Source organism: Rhinolophus sinicus, chromosome 16 (genome assembly GCF_057876585.1).
Source record: "Rhinolophus sinicus isolate RSI-liver-muscle chromosome 16, RSI-T2T, whole genome shotgun sequence".
NCBI lineage: Eukaryota > Metazoa > Chordata > Mammalia > Chiroptera > Rhinolophidae > Rhinolophus > Rhinolophus sinicus.
The window spans coordinates 11702192-11716971 of NC_142516.1; the positions used below are offsets into that span (position 1 = coordinate 11702192).

General features: G+C 45.5%; 1 protein-coding gene across 6 annotated transcripts in view; it reads left to right on the forward strand.

Annotated features, from left to right (window-relative positions):
* TTLL11 (tubulin tyrosine ligase like 11) overlaps positions 1-14780 on the forward strand; it is a 222324-nt gene that overhangs the window by 172959 nt on the left and 34585 nt on the right. For all 6 annotated transcript variants that reach the window (XM_088793200.1, XM_074330956.2, XM_074330955.2 and 3 more), the window contains one exon: positions 9063-9314. In XM_088793200.1, coding sequence (XP_088649326.1) covers positions 9063-9314 — 252 coding nt within the window. The remainder of the gene's footprint in view (positions 1-9062; positions 9315-14780) is intronic.

The following is a 14780-nucleotide window of genomic DNA, read 5'->3' on the forward strand; positions in this document are numbered from 1 at the left end:
ACAATGAAAGCTGAAGTTGGCCTTCTCTGCCAATTCTGGAGGTTGTAAAACAGAGGCTAATACAACCACTGATTACAATTGTCACATAGAGAGTGCCTTGCTGTTGTTCTCCCAGAGACAGACAGGATCTTCCTAGTTACCAGGAGAGAAAAAAGAGGAAGAAAGATTCATTCTGACAGCCAGAAGTAGAGGGGTATTGTAGTATAGGGGTTAGAAGTGTGGCCTCTGGAGGCCGGCCACGGGGTTCCAGCCCCAGCCTTATCATGTAGGCAGCTGACCTAGCCTCTGGAAGCTTCAGTATCCTCAGATGTACATTTGAGTTAATCATTGTGTCTAATGAATTAGATTGTCACGAGAACTCATTGAAACAATGACTACATTCACGGTCAGACATTTTGAGTACCTACTGTGTGCCAGGAACTGTGTTGGGACTATAGACGTAGCCATAAACAAGCAAGAGTGGTGCCTGCCAGGGAAAGGAACGTCATCCAACAGACAGTTGCGCAAATAACCCTTTAGGTATGACTGTGATGAAGACTATGGAGAAAAAATGACGGTGATGGTGATGACGACAATGACGACGCATACAGTCTGGAAGGTCATACAAAAAGGAACGGTTCATTTTATCTCCAAAAGATGCAGAAAGCGTTTTGGAAAAGGTGACATGGAACCTAAGATTTGAAGGATGAGTGTTTTTCCAGTGGATAATTTGGGAAAGAGCATTTACACAGGGAGGGAGCAGCGTGTGATGTGAAAGACAAGGCCAGCAAAGCAGGCAGCGACTAGACCGTGCAGGGCCCACGCTCTCTGCTCGAGAGGAAGGGCTCTGTCCAGCCTGCCCGGGCAGCCAGCATGGCAAGGCTTGTCATTTTAAAAACCTTTCTTCCGGTTCCAGTGAAAAGCTAAGCACAAGCCCAGTTCTCCACAGAAAGACAGCGGCCAACTACTCAGCTGGTTTAAAGAGAGACTCCATAACCCTTTCAGGTGGAAAGAATTCGCCGTCCTGCCTGTCAGAGTGACTGGAAGAGTCTGAAGCTTCTTATTCAGTATCCGAATTTTGGCCTCTCTGGCATTTCAGCGCGATAGCCATGTTGTTTTTTTCTTTTCTTTTTTTTTTAAAGGCTCTGGACAGGAAGTCGGGAGAACTGGGCCCTCCCTTTGTCACCACCTCTTGTTTGATGCCTCACCTCAAGCAAATGACTTTGCCTCAACCTCCCCATAAAGGAAAACGAGAGGAGAATGGTCACTAGTGCCCCTTCTAAGTCCGCAGTTTACCCTTTTCTTCATGTGGGGAGAGACAATTATTATTTTGTGACTTGATTTTGTGCATTATTTTGCGATATCAGTCATCCTCAGTAGAGAACCAGGGGATCAGATAGGAGGCAGGTCTCCACTGAGGCCCAAGAAAATGAGACTCCTCTGGGGGATTTATTTAGGCTGGGACAAGAGGCTGTCTGACCGTGGCAGCCTGCTGTGAGATTCCCCAGACTAAGGCCTCAGGGGCAGAGGACAGTCTGGTGTCGAGTTACGTAGGCCTGGGGTCGGGAGGAGTGTCAGAAAGTGGTTAAAGAAACCCCATAGTCTCTTGAGTTCCCAGAGTGTATGCTGACCTCTCCCCTTGAGGCTGGTGGCTAGACAGCGAGCCTCTTGAGATGATGGCACAGGGAAGATAAAGATATTGGCGATTATAATCAACGTGGCTAACAGGTATCGAGGTGCTGTGCTAAGCACCATGCATCCATTTTCCCTGTAATTACATCAGTTCTAAAGGCTAAGTATCATAATTATTTTCATTTTATATGAGAGGAAACTGAAGCTTCCATGTTATCTGACTTGCCCGAGGTCACCCAGCTCCAGAGAGCAGAGCTGGGATTCCAACAGTGCGAGGATCTACACCCAGAGGCCTCCCCCAGGCCACCGGGTAGGTGCCCCACCGGGAGGAGCCGCCTGGCAGCACCCCTCCCTGTCCTGTGTGACAGTCTGGTTTCATCGACTCTAACTACCCGTGCTGTGAGACAAATAGAACACGAGGACGTCTACAAAGACACTCGCTCTGCGCAGAGGGACAGAGCAGAGAGAGCCCTGTTAGAAAAGAAGCGTATTGGGAGGTCTTTGTAAAATGAGCTGTCAGTGCCTTCATCCGGAAAATGAGAGGGCTGGGCCCGATGACCCCTAAAGGCCCTTCCAGCTCTGCAATAGCATGAGTTTTGGGTCTGTGGAAACGGAGTAAGTCCTCGCTGTGTCCTTTTGTTAATTTGTTGCCTGGCCTGGTGGGAAGATGTTCCTGCAACACCCCCGGCCTGGCCATTCCGGGAATTCACCCCAAGCAGGACAGAGACCTAGTCTGCTGCCGTTGCTATCACGCCGTTAATTCACACATGTGACAAAAATTGTGTGTCAGCGATTGGTGTGAGCCCATAAATGGGGGTTGATTTGTTTGGCGATCAAAATGGAACAGCCCCACCCAGAGAACTGCTGGTCCCTCCCAGGTCACCACATAGAGGTTAGTTACAAGCCTCCCAAGCAGATTCATCTGGATGCTTTCTAGAAAGGCTGTGGTTTTGATCCTAAACAAGGCAACCGTTTTGTGCGAGTCTTAGGCTAGGTGCCCACCCAGCCACTCTCCCTCAGATGCCTCACACCGCCCCATAAGTAAGAGACTTCTGTCCACTGACAAGGAGGTGCAAATGAGTGCAGAGAAGTCGTGTAACTACAATGAGTTGTGGCATGACATAGCGGAAAGCTCCTGGGCTTTGAACTCAAATAGATCCGGGTTCAATTCCTCGCTTTCATCCATTTAATAGCTGAGTGACCTTTGGAAAGTAGGTCAACCTTTCCAAAACTAACTTTTCTCATCAATAAAATGGGATGACTTACAGCATCTAATTCATAGGGTTATTGCCAGGGTCAAATGAGATGTGACAAGCAACCCGCCTGACTCTCAGGCGCTCAGTGCCTGACAACACCCGTGAATGGAGGCAGCATAGTGCAGTGATTAGGAACCTGCCTGGGCTTCTGTCCTGGATCTACAACCTATTAGTTTGTGCCTTGGTTTCCTCATCTGTAAAATGGGAGTGATAACACTGACTTTATAGGGTTTTATCAAGATTAAATTTTTTTAATTGCAGTTCCTGGCACATCGCCAGTGCTGCCAGTATCATCCCATCGTGTTTGTCACTGCTGGTGTTACACCGTGCTATGTAAAAAGGTGACTGGATGAGGTGCCAGCGGCCTGCTCAGCGTTCAGAGGCCACGACATGAAGGGGAGCATGGGTCTTGGTTTACAGAGACTTGAACATCGGACCAAGATCCCTCATTCATCCTTTTCCTCATCAGTCTGGGAAACACATGCCTCACCCGTTCTGTAGTCTATCGCCTTCTCTTCAAATAGCATCGCATCGCCATCAAGCAAACGGGGCCTCCGTGATGGCAGACATTTATCAAGTGACAGGGCTGGGCCACATGGTAGTTATGTTTATTTTTAGTGACTTCATCCTCCAGCTCTTTAAATGAGCTCCTGGGCTAATTTAAGGGAGTTCTTTGGTGCATAGCTAGCAGTTTCTTCAAGAATGCCAGCGTGCATTTGAAATCCCCAAGTGTCTGGGGGGACAGGTCTTGGCCAGAAAATGGAGAAGGAAACCTGCGTGTCTCCCTTTGCCAGTGCAGTGCCGCTGCCCACCAGGCTCTCCTGCCAAACCACGGGATCACCGGGAACATGAGCCAGGGCGTTTGAGCCCTTTCTGGTCCCCATGGTCCAGCCATTGCCAAGTTCATCTTTCATCTAGACCTAGGCCTGCAGCAGAATCACTGCAGGACTTCCTAAAACAGATTGCCCGGCCTGCTCACAGGTTCTGAGGCCGTAGATCTAGGGTCAGGCCAAGCATTTGCATTTCCAACAACTTTCTCAGGTGATGCCAGGGCTGCTGGGCCAATCGATTTAGATGTTCCAGTAGTTTCCGAACATCAGCCACCCCCCCACACATACCTCGATTCAGAATACATACCGCTGGCAGATTCATGCATCTTCGCGCTTCTGAGTTTGCCTCTCCTCTCCCCACGTCCACCACATTCTTCTCATCTCCTATATGACCAAATCCGAACACCTATGTCCGACATTCAAGGTCCGGTAAGACCCAGACCCACACAGGCTTCCTGGTCATAGGCCCACCTGTTTCTCTTCAGGTATACCTCCAAGACCCAGCAAACCTGCTCCTTCCACATACGCTGGGTCCCACCTCTGGATGCTCATCTGGCCACTTCCACCTCACTCAGTCATTGTTACGGAGGGGTCTTGTCTTCCCCAACTTGGTCACCTGCTTCTGGGTGGCAGGGATTGCGTCTACCTCACCTGTGTATCCTAGGCCCCTGGGACAGGTAATTGCTTGGAAAGTGGTTCATGAATGAATAAATTATTGAAAGGATACTTAACTAAAAATGAAAATGATTTCTCTGAGAGAATTCAAGAACCTTCTCTGAAACTGGAATTTGACCTTGCTGTATCTACCTTTCTATTTTGAATATATACAGTTTATACAGAAGAAGAAAGGTCTTTGGTTTGACTTAAATCAAATTAGCATAAGAACTATATAGTGAACTAAGCATAGAGTGTGTAGTGAGACAGTCCTGAGTGTGAATTCTGATTCTACTATTGATTTGTGACATTGGGCACGTATTCAGGTCTCTGGGCTTCAGCTTCCTAATCTGTAAAATGGGACTAGTTTCTACCTACCTCATAGAATTATTGTGAGGAACAAATGAAATAATATGGGTAAATTGCTTGGCACAATGCTTGACATATATGTATTAGCCCCCTGATAAATAGTGGTGATTTTTAACTGTAGGCTTTCCAGGCAAAATAGAGATAGGTGGTTTTTCACAAGCATATTAATAAAACAGAATTCCATTTTATTTGAAAAACGGTAATAGCTAAAACATTCCAGGATTCTTTCCCCTATTTTAATGAATCAAGGATACACCAAATTCAATTTAAAAAATTACCCCAAAGGACTAGTAAGCTTGATTTATATTTTCTTTACCAGTCACTTTTATTTCATAAGCCCGACATTTCCATTAAAATGCTATTAAGTAAAAACAGGATTTTACAGCATTTGTGATAACTTGGATCTCAATGTGATAATTGGAATTATCTAGAGCAAAAATACCATTTCTCATTGTTTTATTTCCTCTTATATATCAGCTATATCTTTACTGCCTTCTTCCAGTTGAGTAAAACCACTTCCCCCGAATGTGTGGTTTCGAGTCCATGAAAATGACATCTGTGGCATTGAAAGCCCTTTTCATCTTTGAGGTTATTAATTGGGACTCAGGAAGGAAGGGAAATGGTAGTCAGCCAGTAAGTGCGGCAACCCCTGAAAGAAATGTGAAAGGCTTTCACACAGAAGAGAAATCAGACTCATCTGCGTGCTCCTGGGACAGGATGGGATGCAGGCTGTGGACGCTGGAGGGAGATACCCTCTGACGTGCCCTCAGGAAAAACTTCCCAGGCTGAGAGGTTCCCTGGAGGTGGTGGGTCCCCCTCAGCAGGTCACCCCAAGCTGAGGCCACTACCCTGGCCATGCTGCTCATTGAACCACCCCTTGGTCTACTTGGAATTAAGGTTTCTTCTCTGAAAGGACATCATTGTGCAAATGTTCTGGAACTAGAGAGGGTGACAAAACGTTGTGAATGTACTAAATGCCGCTGAATTATACACTTTAAAATGGTTAAAGTGATGAATTTGTGTTGTGTACATTAGACCATAATAACAGAAAATAGATGACATCATTGGACAGAATGAGCTCCAAGGCTGCTTTTGGTTGTTAACGTGTTGTTTCTGGAGAGAGCACATCACTTAGGGGACTGATTAGCAGATTGTTTAGTCAAAGACAGTCCATGTAGACACTCAATATCCAGCTGAGGGGGATTGGCTAATTAAATGATGGTTCGGGCATCATACAGACAATTACATGTCCATGAGAAACTGCGCCCGTGAAAACATATTTAGTGCCATGGGAAGATACTTGTAACGTAAAGTATAAGAAGCAGAATTTTAACTGCATGTAATGTGATCCTAGCTTCACAGACAAATCATAACGTTAATTGTGTTCATCCCCGAGTTGTGGGATTACATATGGTTTTGATTCCTTTATACATTTCTCAAGCTGTCTACAAAGAGCATGAATTGCTATTAGAACCTGAAAAAACTAAAACAAACAATGAAGAGCAGTACTTAGGATTTTGTAACCCCCAACATGATGGGCTGTAGAATAATGGTGGCAAAATGGAGAGAGCGCTGGTTAGAAGGACCGATTTATATTAATAATTCTAGGTCAGCTGGGCACAGAGGTGCTCCACCCTGCTGCACCTCAGTTTCTCCATCTGGAACACGGGTATAATAATAACAGCCTACTTCCACAGGGTTGTGTGAAGAGCAGAGGAGATAATGAGTGTGGGACGGTTCTGGTGATTGAAGAGTTCTCTGAGCTGTTTCTACTCTTATTCCCACTGTACATTTCCAAATCTTCCCTTTAACAAAAACATCACGAGTGCTTATGAAGTCAGTGATTGCCACTTATCCAGTAATTTAAGAGCTAATTTCCAGTAACGCTTTTTTCCCTCATCTTTCTTCCTGCAACCTCAATGGGAAAACATTTCATTTTACCTGAAAAGTAACCACCTGACTTTCATTTACTGTCTCCAGTTGCAGGAGATAATGATAAAGCCAGTTTGGCTGCAGGACAGTTGCACCCCTGGGGAGCATGTGCTTCTCCCGAGGTATGGGGCTGCCCCTCTCTACAGGGGGAGCGAGCGTTTGTTTCCCCAGAATCATCTGCAGTGTTGAACTTTTAAGGGGTTTCCTTCAAAGGTCTGGTTCTGGTCGTTGTTCTGGTTCTGCCCTCTGTCTGTCCTCGCTTTGAGACCAGTGTCAAGACCCACTTAGAAGGAACTGTGAGCAGAACTTACAGGACTTTATTCACACAAAGGGCTTCTCTTTCTTAGAGGCTGGCTCCTTGGACCGGTGTGAAGAGACCATTTTGGCAGGGCTGTTGAGCACGCTGTTTCTCTCTGTTTCTTTTTTCCTCTTTTTATTTTCCTATTTGCTTTTATGTTTTGTTTTGTTTTCTTTATTTTCTTATGCTGTTTCTCTACTGAACCTCTTTCCCATTGAAAAGAGCATATGGAGTACAAAGTATCATAACCTTGATATTTTATTTGAGACTTACCTTGCTATTAAAAAAAAAACTTTCCCAATTCAACGAGTTCAATGAAACCTTTCCCACGCGCCTAATATGTGCCAGGTCCTATAGAAATAGAATTGGATAAGATATGGTCCTTGCCTTCAATGAGTTCACAAAACAGAGATTGGCATATAAACAAATGCAGTACAGCTTGACAAAGGAACAAAGAAACAAGTCCCAGGAACAGAAGTGGGACATGGAAGAGAGCCATCAGTGTGGTCGAGAGGCATCTGAGCTGGTTTTGAAAGTAGAACAGAAGTGTGTCAGGCAGCCAGGGCCCAGGAAAGGCCTTAAGGGCAGAGGAAAGCAGATACAAAGATACCAGGATGGCCCAACTTGGTGAATGAAGGCATGTTTGAAAGTGGGAGCAGTAGGGGACCAGGCCATTTCATAAAGAAAAGAGTAGGAAATGGCCTTGGTATTGGGCTCAGTACCATGAGACGTGCTTCTGATTTTCCTGGGTCAGTTAGTAGGTTGTGCAGTATTTACTATCCCTATTCCGTGTGCTCAGGGTTCTGTCTCAGGAATGGACACACAGATCAGCTGTGGGCAGGACAGGAGACAGGAAACTGACATGAGCTGCAAGTGCAGAGAGAGGCACTGAGTGAGTGTGGAAGGGAGCGGGGTGTCCAGGAAGCACCAGTCCAGGCCAGGGGTGGCAGGTGGGACGGCAGGGAGTATTCAAGGCCCTGAACGGTACAGTGCATCCAGGGCAGTGATAGAAAATGAGGAGGGTGGAGAAGAAATGGGGAAGAGCCCCGAGTGCCAGAATGGGGCGTCTGACTGCATTGGGTAGGTTCTCGGGAGTCACCCAAGAGCTATAGCGAGCGGGCGACCCGATCAGGTTTGCTTTAAAAGGGGTGGCTCTGGTGCCGGTGTGCAGGACGGATCATGGATGACACAGGCTGGAGGCAGGACGCCCCGTTGTGCAGTCCAGGTGAGAGTTAACAAGGCCCAGGTAGGAGAAGAGTGGAGTTTCGGGGAACGCTAAGCGTAGCACTGGGAGGCAGAGGGACAGGAGGACTTGGCGTTTATTCTGCTGCCTCCTGCTTGGGTACCTGGTAGGTGGAGGTGACATTTGAGGACATGGGGAAACAGGCTTTAGGGTGCGGGGAGATGGTCACTTCAGTCGGAGGTGCCTGTGGTCCATTCCGAAGGTTAAACAGGGTAGTTGTTTATATGTGGGTCTGGAGGTGAGAAGAACATTCCAGGAGAGAGGTGGCCATTTGAGCGTTATTAGCTGCGAATTTTCTTCACTATCAGAATAATTTCAGAATAAAATATCCAGACTAAGGAATCACAACACTATAATCATTTTTTGTACGGGTTCCAAATAAGAAAATAGTTCATTCAGAAGACGTAATTGTGCCTATTCCCACAATTGGGTAACCGATGTATCTTTGCAAATTGTTCATTGAGCTGTGCCTATGGCTTTTTGCCAGCCCTCAATGAGATTTTTATATTTCTTAATTATTCAACTATTACCTATAAGTAGGAGTTTGAAATCAAACCCAGACTGCTCCATAATCGAGTATTCTCTTGAATCACGAGTACAATGAAGGATTGTCCATATTGCAAAACCAGGGTGGTGGGGCAGAAGAGGCCTGCGGGTCCAGGCCTGACTCTGTCCTGGGTTCAAGTCCTGGCTTTGGCATGCACCAGCTGTGTGAGCGTGAGCAGGTCGCTGCTCCGAGGCCAGTGTGATACCTACCTCCTGAGGTTGCTGTAAATCTAAAGGAACGCAGAATATGCACGGGAAAGGGCTCTGTCTGCGATGAAGCCTGTTCCAACGTCGTTTCATCATCACTTCCTCGTGTGTTCCAGGTCTCAGCAGCTTGAGGAGCCATTAGCTGCAAAGGAAAATCCTTCTGAGAGTGAGCTGGCCATCGCCTCAGGCGGCAACCCCAACCCCGAAGCCCACCTGCCCTCCATCTGCCTCAAACAGGTGTTCCCCAAGTACGCAAAGCACTTCAACTACCTGCGCCTGGTGGACAGGATGGCAAATCTGTTTATCCGGTTCCTGGGAATCAGGGGGACAATGAAGCTGGGACCAACAGGCTTCCGTACTTTCATCAGGTCAGTGAGCTCAGCCTCCTCCGCTTGGGTTTCGGGTGGGGTGGAGTCCAGCCCCACACACATTTGGCTGGTCTGACCTGCCTGCCTACTCCTGGGAGAGTCTGTGGTGCTGGGTCAGTGCCCCCTCTCTGGCTGGATTGGCTCAGCAGCTGGCACTGGGCCTGGCACGTAGCGGACTCTCATTTGTTGAATGAATTAATGTTATGGGTGTGACAGCATTCTCAACCTTATGCTGTGGTTAAAAAACAATTCTATGCTACCTTGAACTAGGTTCTTAAACCACATATAAATCATTGCCCCTTGGACTCAGACAGAACTTGTGTTTCTTAAATGGGGCTGATATTCTCCCAGTGGCACCAGGGCTGTGTGCCGAGCCTTTATTATTGGGCCACAGGAGAGAAACAAAGCACATCTTTCCAAAGTGTCACATTCAGGAGAGAAATGTTAATTCAGGTGATAAATAATTTAAAATGTTGGCTCTAATATAAAAATAACTTGGTTATATTATAGAGTATAATACAAAATTTGCATGATTTTAAAGATAAAACGTGATTTTTGCTGCAGCCTACAAAATAAGCCATTGCTACTTACTGAGATTATTCATTAATTTTCCTTTACCCTCTGGGGCACTTTGGGGTAATACAGGAGGTCTTACCAGCTGTATAACCCTTGGGTAAGTTAATGACCGTCTCTGAACTGCAATGATCCTATAAAATGGGGGTGAAGCTGCCTATATCCCAGGATTGTGTGTTCTACGCCTCAAAGAAACTATCTGCCAGCATTCGATGTTACTGTTGTTTTTCTAATGATGTTTTGTAACTTTTCTACCTTGCATCTCAAAGTCACACTCTTCATGCTTTTATTCACTAAAGCAAATAATTAGAATTCTTGACTCAGAAACCATTTTGTCAGACGCGTTTCTCTAACTGAATTTTATAAATTCTAACCTAGCCCTCTGATATTCATGATGGGGTGGGAAACAGGAGTATCAGCAGGAATTTTTATCATTTCAGTAGCCCCGAAATAGTATTTGCCCAGTGATTTTGAGAAGGACTTTGTATTAGTTTCAGCAGGGGAAGGAAAGCCCAGTGGAAAGAGCAGAGGCTTTGGGGTCTGGCTTCAAAGCCAAACATATTACTTAATAGCTTTGTAAGTCCCTTGTCTTCTCTGAGCCTCAGTTCTCTCATCTCTAAAATGGGAATAATCTCTCCTGCCTTACAGGGTTATTATGAGGTTGGGATGTAATATATCATAAAGCACCTGGCCCCGTGCCGACTTCACAAGAGCTAGTTCTTAAATGGGAGTCTTGTGATTATTATTTACATCAGGCAGCAGAAATTTTCAAGAAAGTCAACAGGCACATGTTATTTCCCTGAGAATACCACCTAACATGATACCCTCTGACTCATTCAGGAGTTCTATTTGAAGTGTAGTAATACAGACACATCTATAAATGGTTTAAATAGTGCAATTAGTTTTCTCTCATACAGCAGGAATTTTAGCAGTGGGGGTTCTGGGGCTGGTTAATGACTCCACAATGTAATCAATATCGTACTTTCTGTCTGTCTGCTCATTCATCCTAAGCATGTGCTTCCGGTTTCAGAGTTGCCTTGTGGTCACAATATGACTGCTCAAAATCCAGCCATCACAGCCAAGTTCCAGGCAGGCAGCAGGAAGAAGGGAGGAAGAGTAAAAGGCCTTGGCCAAATGAGTTAAACCCCTTTAAAATGTTTTCTAGAAGGTTTATTTAATGACTTTCACTTCCATGTTCTTGGCCACTGCCGTCTGCGTGGGAAGCTGGGGCATAGAATTTGTCTAACTGTGTGCACTGCTGTCCCAACATAGTGAAGAGGAGGAGGAGAAGGAAAACAGATAGACATTCTCTGCCCCTTTGTGATGACTGGGCCTTGGGACATAGGGAACCAGCTCAGTGACAGAGGCCCCAAGCTATGAGGGCAGTTGAGGTGCTGTGGAAACGTGCAGGGACCCAGGGGAACAATGAGGGTGAGCAGTCTTCTCTCAGTGTGACACATCCAAGCTCAGACCTTCTGGAGCAAAGACAGGCGCTTTCTGGGCCCTTCCCAGTCCTGTACCATTACACAGAAGAGTCCATTCAAGACCCGCAAGAGTGAGGGATGGTTTGGCTTCATGTGGACAGCAGCCTGATGCTGCAGGGGACCCTGGCCCTGGGAGATCTGCTCTGCCTCAACCTTGTGTGGAAAAGGACCGTGTCTGGTTTGACCTAACAACTTTTCCTGAGTACCAGGTAGCCATAGGACAATCAGAAGTAAATAATGGAACCCCATGTGCCCTCGGGGGACTCTCAGTCTAAGAGACAGCACACACTGACCAAATGATCAAATGCAATCCTTTGGCAGAGTCACGGGGTAGTGGCCCGACAGGGTCGATGTGGAGAGTGCTGGACGGAAGAGGAGACCCTTAGTCTGCCTGGTGGAACCAAGGCAGGCCCCTGGGAGGAGGCAGGAATCACACTGTTATAAGTGGGAGTTTGCCTGACAGTAGAGGGAGGGTCACACAGTCCGGCAGCCTGAGAATGGCTCCCGTGAGTGGCTCATTTTTAGAAGTTAGAAAAGGTTTATCATCCAGGCTAAATTGATGGTAGAAACTGAAATGCTTCCTTTTTATTCCTAGTGAAATTCTAGTAAAATGTAAGAGGGAGATTAGAAAAACTATTGTAGCATAAGAATCACAATCTCAGTGGCCCCCCAGGGCAGGCAGGAAGCAAAAGCAAGCACAGTGGGCTGGATCTGGAAGGATGGGGGGGCGGGGCACCAGCCGGCCCCAAGGACCCTGCTGGGCCAACAGCACCAGAGCTTCCGGTTTTCCAAGAGAAACTAGAAATACTGATTTTTATGTAAAATCTCAATACTTGTATGTGAATATTGGTCATTCAGAAAATAATTTTAAAACACCATGTGTTCCATCAAAGCGTGACTGCCCGTAGAGACCACCGGTGTGTGACGTCTAGTGTGAGAAGCCAAGGAACACATTAAGAGGACTGCTGTATTCATACACTATTTTGACAAGAAAACAGACTTGGGAACGGTCCTAGCCAAGAAGATTCCTAAAACGCTCTCATACTGGAACTGACGGGGTGATGTCAAAAATATTGCTACAAATCTGTCTCTATGTGATTGGCTTTATGATTTTCCATCCCTTTGTTCGCTACAGCTAAGGGCATTTGCATGAAAAACCAATTTTGTGATGTTAGAGACTTAGGTCCTACAGCTGCCAGCCCGTCCTTCCCAGTCGGTGGCCACATTGGTGACCATGAAAAGGGAGCACATGTCTTCAGGTGGGGAAGAGGCAGCTGAGGGGACGATCCAGGCCATGAGCACCCACCCAGCCAATGTCCTGAGTAGTTCAGAATGCAGGAAGAAATGGAGAAAACGTCGCACAACCGTTAATAGATTTTCCTTTTAAAATGTACCAAGAGATCCCAAAAGCAACTTCATCATAAAAGACGATACTCTCTGCTTTTAGATTTTCCTGAATATGTTCAGTCTTGTCAGCTAAATTTAACAGCAAGCGTTTTCTCTTGCTAACAACTACCCTCTCTCCTTTGCACTTCAGTTTAAATTTTGCTTCATTATGAATTAATAATATTTATGCCATATGTTAAATCGAACCAAGTGCCCTTCTCGGGAGCACAGCACAGGAGACATATCTGCTGGCTGAATAGATATTCCTTTCAGAGCTCCCACACACACGGCAGAGGTTGAACTTGGCTTTCATCTCTACCACCCACTCTTTGTCTCCAAGTTCCTTGAAGAGAACTGGAGGGAACAAAATAATAAACATTCCGATTGAATTTATTTTCAGTGACCATCTCTCATAATGTGCTGCATAGATCAGCAGTTTTAGGAGTGAATTATGCTAATGCTAGTCTGGTCATATTCTATTTTTCTCTTCCACCAAGAAATGAGAAATAATGAACTGTCGTTTTCTTGTCTAGACTTAACTCTACCTAACCAGCTTTTCGTGTCATTTCCTCAGGAGGCACATAATAGTACCACATATTACCATGAATTAAGTGCTTCTTTTCTCTGTCTCTTTAAAAAAGTATTATTTCATAATAATCGCTGGGGTGTGGAGACTTCTCTTTCTCTGAGAAACAGAAAGGATCTGATTCTTTGGCTTGACAGCTTTCTTTGAGGAAAATGCATTTTTGTTATTTTCCTGCCCCTAATCTGGGGGCATCCTCTGTAATTCATGAAGACTAGGTTTTCCAAGTATATCCCACATCAGAATTTAACATCAGTTTGCACATGCTGCATTTTCCATCTCCGCAGCCTGAAGGTTAAACAATTTGCCAAAGCCTGGTTGATTTCTAGGAAATGGAAGCAGCTTCTCCCCACCCTGAGCATTTTTGCTTTGGGGAGGGGGGGGCGTTCCACTTGGAAATCCCTGCTCATCCTTTGTGGCTTCTGATCCTGGTCTCCTTTTAAAGTAGAGAATGGTTTACTCTGTTTCTCCTCCCCCCCCCCCCGTACCCCCTCCCCCCCTCCACTCCCTTTTCTTCTAAGGAGATATTAATATGCTTCAAAATGGGTAGCTGGGGTGAGGGGAGGGTTATTCTCTGAGAGGCAACACAATGTGTTAGAAAGTTCTGGAATGGAAGTGTAAGGGGCCTGCCTCCCCTCTGTCATTAACCCCTTGGTGACTTTGACTATCCCCCTCTTCTGTGATGATCTCTTTCCGGCAATATTGTGAGTCTGTGCCTGGGATATCAATAGCCTTTAAAATATACACATTATAAACCACAGTTGTTGTTTTTACCCCTTAGATGTTTAGACAGTGGTTTGGATTTCTTTTAAACAAATATTGATCATATTTTAGCTTTCACCTTATAGGCACTTCTCCAGGAAAAATAAGCTCCTTCCCTGCACAGAGAGGGATGAATACAAAATAAATTCTATAAATAGGATTTTATGGCGTGGAAAAAGTTGGTATCTAAATTTCTCAGGAGATGTCAGTAGTTGTTGAGAGGAAATGGGCATGATAATTTCAAATCTTTCTATACTTGGAATCCTAACGAACTTAAATGATTTGTAATTCTCTACCATCATATGTGCCCACATTCCTTTGATTCTGAAAAACGACAACAACAGAAACCCATTTCTTCAAACTGGTTCTACGTCATGGTTCTACATCATTTGCCACTTCCCAAGTGTGCCAAGTACTGAGCTAGTCCTTAAAATAGCTTTGTGGGGTGAGCAGTCTTATTCTTGTTGTACAAATAGGGACATTTAGATGCAGAGCTTCAGTGACCTGCACAAGGTCACACAGCAAAGTCAAGTTGCAAACTGATGTGCATTTGACTCCACAGCTCCTTTTTTCCATGCACTTTTCTAGCCTATCCTTTCTTAGGAATTTTCTTGGCTTCGCATGTTACTATATTTCTTGGACTTCTACTGAAGAAATCCTTCCACTCATTAGTCATTT